Source organism: Zingiber officinale, chromosome 9B (assembly GCF_018446385.1).
Source record: "Zingiber officinale cultivar Zhangliang chromosome 9B, Zo_v1.1, whole genome shotgun sequence".
Lineage (NCBI taxonomy): Eukaryota > Viridiplantae > Streptophyta > Magnoliopsida > Zingiberales > Zingiberaceae > Zingiber > Zingiber officinale.
The window spans coordinates 98,865,692-98,877,016 of NC_056003.1; the positions used below are offsets into that span (position 1 = coordinate 98,865,692).

Below are 11,325 nucleotides of genomic sequence, written 5' to 3' on the forward strand. Positions count from 1 at the left end.
GTCGACCCGTCTGGACTTCGTGCCAGCTATCCGGTCAGCCCGTCGACCTAGCTGGACTTCGTGCCTAAGCGTCCGGTCAGCCCGTCGACCCGCTTGGACTACGTGCCAGCTATCCGGTCAGCCCATCGACCTAGCTGGGCTTCGTGCCAGACATCCTGTCAGCCCGTCGACCTGTCTGGACTTCTCCTGCACACTCGATCAAAGTGTCAGACAACAACAAACTAACTTAACCTGATTTGTCATTCATCAAAACCTGGGTTAAATCGTTAGTGCTAACCTCACCAACAGTTCCTACTGGTGGAACGGTATGAAGAAAGACATCGCGGAATTTGTAGCAAGATGTCTTGTCTGTCAGCAGGTGAAGGCCGAGCACCAGAGACCTGCCGGCTTACTTCAGCGGATTCCTATTCCCGAGTCGAAATGGGAACACATTACCATGGACTTTGCGGTGGGTTTGCCGAGGGCACGACGAGGCCATGACGTGATTTGGGTAATCGTTGATCGATTAACCAAATCCGCGCACTTCTTAGCGATCCGAAAGACTGATTCCCTGGATCGATTAACAGATTTGTATTGCCGGGAGATCATCAGATTACATGGTGTCCCTTTGACTATTATTTCGGATAGAGACCCCCGGTTCACGTCTTGATTCTGGCAGAGTCTGCAGCAGGCATTGGGCACTCAGCTCCGTTTCAGTACAGCTTTCCATCCGCAGACAGATGGACAGTCAGAGCGGACCATTCAGACTCTAGAGGACTTACTGAGGTCATGTGTATTAGATTTTGGAGGCAGTTGGGAGGACCATTTGCCATTGGTAGAGTTCGCCTACAACAACAGCTTTCATTCGGCTATCCAGATGGCACCGTTTGAAGCGTTGTATGGTAGGCCTTGTCGGACACCCATCCTATGGGATGAGGTTGGGGAGGCCCAGCTGTTGGGACCTCATAGAGCTCAGCAGGAGACAGAGTTGGTCCGTACTATCAGACGGAGGATGTCAGCAGCGCAGGATCGCCAGAAGAGTTATGCTGATTGGAGACACAGACCTTTGGAGTTCTCTATTAGTGATCATGTTTTTCTGCGAGTTTCATCCACGAAAGGGGTGAAGAGATTTGGCCTCAGAGGTAAGCTAGCTCCGCGATACATTGGCCCTTTCCAGATCCTAGAGAGGATTGGAGCAGTAGCTTACAGGTTGGCACTACCACCGTCCCTGGCAGACATCCACGATGTATTCCACGTATCCATGTTGAGGAGATACATTCCCGACCCGACACATGTGTTGACAGATATCTCAGTTCCCGTTCATCCTGACGTCACTTATGAGGAGGTTCCGGTACGGATTCTGGACCGGAAGGAGCGTCAGTTGTGGAACAAGACTATCCGACTGGTTAAAGTCGGATGACGGCATCATTCAGACGAGGAGGCTACTTGGGAGCTCGAGGATACGATCCGAGCTCGATATCCCCATCTTTTCACTTGAGATATATGAGTTATTTTCCGTTTAGCATTTATGCTTTCTATCTGTTGTTAGTACTTGCTGATGGTAGACACGAAATTTGGGGACCAAATTTTTATTAGTGGGGGAGAATGTAAAATACTGAAAATGGGCGAATCACCTAAACGTAATTTTTTGGAATTTTTCGGAAATTTTTCGGAGCTCGTATGGACGGGTTTAAGGGGATGAAAACTGGGCCCCGGGAAAAACCTGTTTAGGCTACCCCACTGAACGAGGAAAAGTTTTATTTTTCTTTTCCTATTTTCTTTTTCTTTTCTTTTTATTTCCTTTATTTCTTTCCTCCGTTTCATTTCCTCCTCGCGTGCCCCCGCGTGCCCGAGCCCCTCACTGGACGTCTACTCGCGCTGAGCCGTCCCCGATGCAGATCTACCCTAACCGCCGCACACGACGGTTTCCTCGCGATTAAAGTCGCGGCCGAGGGTTTGTCGATCCCCTTCCTTCTCTTCTTCACACTCCCGATCCTTCCTCCCTCACTCTCTCGCTATGCTGACCAAGCTCTTGCTTGTCCTTCCCCTCTTCGGATCTGCGCGTCGACACAGATCACTGGCCACAAGAACCCCAGCGCCGATCGCCACCTTGTCGACGGGTTCCACCTTCCCTCTGACCTCTGCAACGCTCAAGCCACCACCGGCCGAGCCCTTCTCCGGATCCCTTCGTCCTCCACTCGACGACGCCGCTCGTTTCCCCTCTCTTCCTCGGCCACCTCCGCACGGACGCATCCCGGCATAGCACCCCTCACTGGTCTCTCCTGATCTGCCCCCTTTCATGCCCTAGTTTTGGGTTCACAGCCGCCGCTGCACCTCTGCACCTCACTGTCGCAGACCACCAGGTTTAGCCGAGCCTTAGTTGGTTTTGGAGGTAAGATGTGTGGTGTGGACTTAGGGTTGTGGCTTGATCTCTGATATTGATCTCAGTTCATGATCTTGCTTGGACCAGTCGGTGGATTCCTGCTCAAGCAACAACCTCTGTTTCCAGCAGAGAAGTTCTCCAACAGAATCTTGCTCCAGCAGCCGTGAGGTAAGGGTTTGGTGTGTGGATTGGGTTGGCACGCTCTTGATACGTGGTAAATTATAGTTCATGTTTCGAACTAGATATTCGTTAGGTATGATCAATTTTGTTATAGGTGAATTATACTCTATGGTTAGGTTGATTAGGGTTTTACCCTAATTTAGCCTTAAGGATTTTATTTAGCCATTTCTTTGAATTTTAGATAAATAAAATGTATATATTGGTGACTTAGGATTTTGACACGAGACGAGCATCTCGACGTCCGAGTTGGGCCGGATTGATCTTTTCGATTGGAGGCGGGTACTTTGACTTTATGTCATTTGATATGCATAGTAATATTTTTAACAAATAGCAATGATTGTATTTCTTATCTACTTCGGTTGGTCACTACCTGATCTATTATATGCTTGCTTGTTTATTTGTTATGCACTTCATGTTAGTACCTACCTGATTATACATGCTTATAGGGGTAGTGACACAACCATGTTTTTGTTATTATGTTCAGGACCTAGGATTTTAATTCCTTATCCGACCTGTGTACCTAGACCATTGATTAGGTCAACTTATTGTAGGGTACACATTATATATATGGATTGGTTCAGGATATTGTCATGCTTAGTGTCATCCATCATCTCGCATGATTGCATGCTGTGCGATAGTCAGCTCCATTATTATTGAGCACATCGCCAGTTACATGGATCTGCACACCACCACCACTCATGGGTTAGTGGTATGTCAGGCAGGTGTGTGACAGTTCTGCTGTTAGGCTCCGTTGGTCTGGTGACTCAGTGTGGTAGTCGGCAAACAGTTCTGCTTTGTTAGGCTCCGCTGGTTTAGTGTAGCAGCGTGGTAGCCGACAGACAGTTGGACTTTGTTAGGCTCCGATGGTCCGCTCATGGGCAGTGCGACGCAGCGTGGTAGCCGGTAGAGATTCCTCCCAGTCATCGTGTACCCGGAGATGAGAGCATTGTGCTCCCCCACTTATGATTTGGGGTAGGAGGATAGGTGTACTCCGACAGCATCCCATCCACTCGGTCACTCATCAGGAGTAGTGATATCAGAGTGCACGGTTGTCACAGTCCTACCCACTCGGTCTCACCATCGTGTGTGAGATGGCTGACTGGCGTCGGGGTGACCAGGACCCATCATTGGCATCATATGCATTTATGCATTTTCTAATTGTGTTTGCTGCACTTATATGTTGCATTTGGATGGATGCATATGTTTGACATGCATACAAGATTTTGATACCTCTCGGTCTGACGACCCTGTTATACTTATATCTTGGTCCTGGTTAGTACAATTTTCTCCTGCTTGTTTCAGTTGCATTTATCCTTCTTGTATCAGGAGACTGTACGCATGATTACTGTTGGTTGTTATTTTCTTTATTATGCATATCAGTTGTTACCTGCTGAGTGTTGGACTCACACCCTCCTCCGTTGCTATTTTCAGGTTGATGCTGTCTGGAAAGTTCTAGTCGCTAGTCTCCTGCAGTCTACGAGGACGTTTGTTGGTCTTTTGGTTTTTCTTTATTAAACTATGTTTAGACTTGTTCTGTTTTGATACTTTGGATCTTGTATGGATTTTTACTTGTTGATGGATTTTTATTCGATATGATCTTCTACATGCCTGCCTGGACGGCAGAAGAGGTAAGTTGACTTTATTTGCGTCGTTGAGTTTTTGTGCTTTATGAGTGTAGTTGAATAGGATATCGGTTTTGTGCTTTATGAGTGTAGTTGAGTAGGATGATTTGAGATGTTTACTTATCATTTGTTTTAGTTCACTATTTAACTGCGTGGATGGTGTGATTGTTTGCTTATTTATTTGTTGTTATATACATATGTTCCGGCCGTGTTGGCCGTGTATGACTATGGATGTAGAAGAGTTTCAGATTGTCACCTGTACAGGGGAGATGCTGTCGAAATTTTTTCGGACAGGGACTCTCTCGAGGCGTGACAACTTAGAATGACCATTCAAAGGTACCACCAAGATTGAGTCTTGATAAAGAGGATGAGCTATGTCGAGGGACTCCTTCTTCACGATGTGACCATTGAAGAGCCGATCAGGAGTTGTCTTAACAAAAGCAACAGGATCATCTACAGAGCCTGAATTGGGGAAACCAGATCAGTCAGGGACAGGTCAGGAACTAGTCCAGGCCGAGTCTTACGTCTCAGATCTGGGGACCTGCCTTGCCTGTGCCCGATCAAGAATTATACGGCCGATAACGCGAGACGGTCTGACTCCCGCCTTGCCTTGACTGTTGACTGTCACGTGCTCTTGATTTTTAACTGTCACATCTCCTTAACTATTGACTATTACGCCTTCTTGATTATTAACTGTCTGGTCTTAACAGATAACCCTCCTTTATACACGATATCAATAATAACAATAAAAATAATAATAATAGAGGTTTACACATCTTAATCAAGATCAACACTAGATGGATGTCATCGTATACAACTTGTGTAAAATAGGCCTTCGGTTGCCGTATTAAAATCATCTAACATTATTATTGCCTAACAATAAGATATATTGCATGGACGCGCTGGCAGAGGCGAGCGAATCATCTTTTAGACGCCATGAGCTTCCTCTTCCTCTCGCTGTTCCTCTTCATCCCGCTCTCCTACTGCTTAATCACACTCGTATTAACTCCGCGTCCATGTAATGGAACTGCGAAGGTTAGATCATTGCCGCCAGGCCCTCCTCCCCTTCCTCTGGTGGGCAACCTTCTCTGGCTTCCACCCTCTTTCTCACGAATCGGCACTCTCTTCACTCATCTCCGAGCCGCCTACGGCCCTACTGTCACACTCTACATCGGCCGCCGACCCGCCGTCTTCATCATGGAAGGACACGTCGCGCAGGCAGCATTGGTCCACCAGAGCTCCGCCTTTGCGCGCCGTCCTCCGCCCCTCGGCACCTCTCGCGCCCTCGGCAGCAACGTCCACACCGTCAATATGACCGACTACGGCCCTCACTGGCGCCTCCTCCGTCGAGCCTTCGCTTCCGTGGCTCTCCTACCGGGAGCGCGCCAGTGGGCCCTCGAAGCACTCGTCGACGACCTCACCTCGGCTTCCGTCGCCGCCAGGGAGAACGAAGTCAGCCCCAGCGAGATATTCGCGCGGGCTCTGTTTCGGTTATTCTCGCTGCTCTGCTTCGGCGAGGAGCTCGAGGAGAGTACGTTGTGGGCGGTGAGGGAGGCTCAAGTCGGAATCATAAGCCTCGCAGTTAAGCTCAGCGTCTTCAATTTACTGCCCAAGATTGTGTTGGTGGTGTTCTGGAGGAGATGGGTGCAGTTGGTCCGGCTCCGGAGGCGGCTCGATGATCTTTTAATTCCTATCATTCGAGCTCGCAGCCGGGATCAACTTGCGGTCCTTCGTTGCAGAAGTATGCCATCATACCTCGATGCACTCCTCTGCGTCGAGCTCGAGGAGGAGGTACGTCGACGTCGGCTGATCGAGGAGGAGATAGTGAATCTCTGCTCGGAATTTCTCAACGCGAGCACTGAGACCACCTCCGCCGCGTTGCAATGGATCATGGCCAATCTCGTCAAGCAATCGCACGTGCAAGACAAATTGGTGGCGGAGATCGCGAGTGTGATGGGAGCTAACAAATCAACGATCATCGGGGAGGAAGAGGTGAAAGAAATGGAGTATCTGAAGGCGGTGGTGCTGGAAGGGCTGCGACGGCACCCGCCGGCGCACCTTCTGCTGCCGCACACGGTGGCGGAGGAGAGGGAGGTGGCTGGGTACGTGATCCCGGAGGGGGCAGTGGTGAACTTCGCTGTGGCCGAGATGGGGCGAGACGAAGCGGTGTGGAAGGAGGCGATGGAGTTCCGGCCGGAGAGATTTATGGAGGGTGGGGAGGGAGAGGGAGTGGACTTGACTGGGGTTCGGGGAATCAAGATGATGCCGTTCGGGGCCGGGAAGAGATTGTGCCCAGGGATGGGCATGGCCATGCTGGTGCTGCAGTACGTGGTGGCGAATTTGGTGTGGAGATTCCGGTGGGTGGAGGTGGCGGGGAAGGAGGTGGAGCTGGCCGAAGAACCGGGCCTCACTGTGGGCATAAAGCACCCGTTTCTAGCTCGCCTGGTGCAAAGGACTCTGTGAAGAAAGGAGAAAATCAAAAGAAATTATATTTCGTTGCTATTATTGTAGTTGAATAATCTGCATGCATGCAGTACTGCTCATTTATGATACAACCTTATTAATATTAATTGTGAACGATAATTATGGTATATACTCTTAAAATTACCGTAAGAATACTTAGGGTAACTACAACTATACTACCAAAAATGAACTACGTGTTAAGATGGAAAAGTAGGTATTTTTTATTTTATTGTGATGATTCTTTCAGTGGAATTATACTTTTTTTTCATAATGTAATGCATGGACAAGAGAGCATCTAAAAGCACTCTAAGGACATGTTTGGTTCAAGGTTATCTTTGATAACCTTAGTTATTCATCGAAGGTTATCCACCAAAACCTTGTTTGGTTTTGGTAATTTATGATTCCTAAGTTATGCTACATGCCTGACACATCAGCAAGTTGGGCATATAGTCCGGAAACAGAAAACCCCATAAAACTGGGGTTATCTTTGATTCCCTGGTTAACCAAAAAATTAAGACAATATTATCCTTCGTTATTTATCCTTTGAGACATAAATAACCTTATAGATTTACCAAATTTCAATCAACCCCTCCAATATAATCCAACCCTCTCGAGTGAACACGTGAAACCCAACCCGCCGCTCCTCCTCTCGCGAACACGAGACGGAAACCCTACCTTTCGCCGCTCCTCCTCTCGCGAACAGCACGAAAACCCTAGCCTTTCGCCGCTTCTCCTCTCGCGTACACGCACGACCTTTTCCCTCTCGCGGCGACCTAGCGCCGGTTCTCTGCGACATCCTCCCTCTCGCGCACACGAAGCTCAGGCCTTCTAGCGGCGTACTCATTTTCGTCGACGATCCCCACTCGGCTTCTTGGAAAAGGTATGATCTTAGAACTGATCTTAGCGTTTCTCTGCACCGGTTGTCCGCGACATCCTCCCTCTCGCGCACACGAAGCTCAGGGCGTCTAGCGGGGTTTTTTTTAGCAATTGTTGCATCCTGATTTGGTCGATTTGAACTGATTTTATACACTGCATAAAACTGGGTCTTGGTTAGTTGTCCATGCCTCATGTCCTTGTCCTCCCCTGCAGAGGAAGCGAAACGCACTCCATTTGTTCCTCTTCTGCCTTCCACTGCCGATAAGGTTAGGGTTCTGAGTTTCCTTCGACCATCGTTTTGTACTGTGTACTGACAATTGTCATTTGGATGATGTTTTTTTTTTTTGGTGTTATGTGTTTCCTCATATTGATAAGAAGTGTGTTCTGGATGCGTAGTGTTAGTCTACTGACAAGAGTTTTATAACCTTTGATTGAAGAGTGATTCAGGAAATGGGTTCTGAGGATATAGGTTTATTAGTTGGAGGGTTCTGAATGCTGATCATTAATAAACCAAACTAATATGTTAATGAATGTAAAACGCGAAAAGTAACTTAAGATGTCTCCTAGTTATGTTTACCTCAAAGGAAATATCTTTTAACATTTCTTCACAAAAAGAGCTAATGCAGAAACCCCTGCTGATGCAGTAGAAGAGATAAATTTATGCGATGAAGAGGTCGACACATCTAATGCAGAAATATTTGCTGAAAGTTACAAAGGTGAAGAATCTAATGATGCCAACCAAACAATAAGGAAATCTGAGACTCTGGATTCATCAATTTGTCCATCAAACAAGAAGCCAACCACTAGAAAGAGAAAAGGAAAGGCTGATGATGCTTTAGATGACTTGGTGGGAGAGATTCACAAGTATGTTATTGCTGTTAATGAGGCTAATGAGGAGATGAAGGGAATTTTCACATACTTCAAGAAACAAACCGAGAGTGGTGATAGAAAAATGAAGATATATGATGAGCTAATAGAACTTTCTGATTTCTCTGAGCAAGAAATTATGGATGTCGCAGAGCATATTCTCAAGGATGAACACAAGATTGACAATTTCTTTGTAATGCCAAAGGCATTTAGGAGAAATTATGTGATAAAGCAGCTCAATGAGATCCATCCAAAATGAGCTCAATGATAAGGCTATTAGGTTCTTGGTACTTATGTTTTGATACTTTGGTTTGAACTTGAATGTACTTTTTGTTTGGATTGAACTTGGATGTACCTTTTTGTTTGGATTGAACTTGGATGAATCTTTTTTTTTGGATTGAACTTGGATGTTATTGGATTGAACTTTAATCAACTTAATGTGTTGGGTCTACCTTGGTTGTTGCCAACTTTGTGCATCCATGTGACAATCCTTATGGTGCTGTTGCCAACTTTTTTTTGGATTCACAACTTTGTGCATCCAATAATTTTGTTACTATTATCAAATAAACTTTTATTTGTTTATTGTGTTCACGAAGTTAGCAACCGAGGGAAGATTTTTTAGATATGTTTAGTTATGAGTTTACAATCAACAAATCAATATAATATTGTGCATTTAGTAGAATAAGGAGCATTTTTTATTATTCTTTGTTCTTTGACTCTGTTTTTGTGTGTATTTTGGTTGCTTCATGTGATACAAAGTGTGTTCCATCAATAGTGTGCAGTATGATCCACGAACCTTGGCTCCAACATTCAACAATGGCTAAATTAGACATTCTTATTATGTTGTGCGGATATAGTTTGTAATATAGTATGATAATAACCTTTTAGTTTTCTTATCACATTTTGTATAAAACTATTGTCCTGCCCCAAAATAGATTATCTAAAAGTGCACATATTGATGTTGCCTTACCTCATTTATTCCTTCTGTGCTTGTATGAACTGTTGGATTGCCTTTAGTAAACGTGTCATTATTGTTCTTCTTCCAGAATAAATTATAGTAAGATAAGATAATGCATTAACGTGCCATTATCATCTATGTTACATTTTACATCCACTTCTTCCTAAGATGTTCTCTTCGTCATATGTTTCAGTACCAAGGGAATAATGGGTGGCAACCTTTGAAGTATCCTGGACTTTGTGAGAAACTACTTGCAAGTCAGATCCAGAAAGAATCAAAGAAGAATGCCAAGGTAATTAGGAACTAAGGATAATGATTAATTGCATATTTAATATCCACTAGAAATAGAGAACACCAACATGATATAGCAACCTATGGTTGAGATGAATAACGCGTTAAGTACCTAGGTACAATGTTATTTCTAATTTGTATTATTAGCGTTGCTAATGTTATCTCTAACCTGATATTCCTTAATTTGAATAGTTCATGTTTTTTTATTAATTATTGTAGGTTGCTAATCTGATTATACTTTTTGATTATTAAAGTTATTAAAATTATATGATATCATATAACAAATTTGAATCTGAATCGATTTTGTTAATAGTTTTAAAATAGCTAGAACAGATTCATAGTTTGTTCTGCAGGTTCATTTATTCTACCTTTTTTGGGGGTTAAAATGTAATATACTTACTTCAATGCAGAGGGTTTTTAATTATAGCATTCCTTATTACTCTGTTATATACCAATGTCTTTAAGCATGGTTAAGCACATATCCTGGATATAAAAATGTGCTTATCAAATATTTTAATAAAACTTGGAATGTTCATAGTAGAGAATCTGAGATTTATTTGTAACTGATTCATTTAGAAGTTACTTACTTTTCTTCTGTTACTGTGCTACAGTTGTGGGATTTCTTGATGGACCGTGGTCGCACTCTCGATAACCTATAGTAAGTCTGTCTAATTGCGGAAAAAATTATTCTTTGATAGCATATATAGTTCTTTTAGACAGCAATTTTGATCTTTGCGTACCTTTTGGGTTTACCAATTCTTCTACAGTTGTACAATAGAAAATGCACAATCTAACACACTGTTGACCTGATCACAGTGGAGAAATATTTGATGCCTTCAAGGATGTATTGTTACTGCAAGATAGTGTTGATGGGCGCATGCCTAACAACACTTCAAAATGCTCCACTTTTGAGAAGAATATCTTGTCTGGAGGCACACATCATTCTGTGCTAAATGAGAAAACTACCACAATTGACGAGGAGGATTACCGCATCGATAAAAAGGAGCATTCTGATGATGACTGGGAGATGGTGGAAGATGAGGCTGAGCTATTGAGCTAATGCCTAGTTTGATCGTATTACAGATTGTATAATACATTTTACATTAGCCGCCTATGGTGTTGAACAAACTCTTCATGTTGCACAACATTTAGCTTGGTGAAAAACTACAAATTCCGTTTGCTGTAAATATAAATGGGATCAATGTTCTCAGTATGTATTATTATTGTAAAAGAAAAAGGAAAAGAAAATGTGTCTTACAAACTAATTGTGAATAAATATATATTCGCATTGCCTGCCATTTCTATATGAACTTGGCTGCTATAAAAAGAGAATAGACTGGATGGACCAGTAACAATTCAGACATTGTAATTGACTAATTGTGTACAATAAAAAACAACAAAGTTTCGTTCATTAAGAAGCAAAAGAAGACAAGATATGAAGATTTATTCTTATATCGAGCTAGTTCATGCAACATCTCAACAACATAGCTGACAAACAGCAAACATGCCAAATTATTTAGCAAACCAAACCAAACTCTTCAAGCACTAGACAGATGCTGATAAAGAAAGTTTGCCTCAAGCACAACCAAGTTCTGAAAGCAAAACTAGACCCACAAGAACACTGAAAGAGCAGATCAGTCACCCAACAAAGCGAGAAGAAAGGTCTCGTTGTCTCCAGAAGTCTTCTTAGCCACTGCATGTTCAAG

The 11,325-nt window shown here is 44.0% G+C and overlaps 1 protein-coding gene across 1 annotated transcript; it reads left to right on the top strand.

Annotated features, from left to right (window-relative positions):
- The first annotated feature begins 5,100 nt into the window (after window positions 1-5,100).
- LOC122023220 (cytochrome P450 89A2-like) lies at window positions 5,101-6,627 on the top strand. Its single transcript, XM_042581295.1, has one exon. The coding sequence runs from the start codon at window positions 5,101-5,103 to the stop codon at window positions 6,625-6,627; it is 1,527 nt and encodes a 508-aa protein (XP_042437229.1).
- The last annotated feature ends 4,698 nt before the right edge of the window (window positions 6,628-11,325 follow it).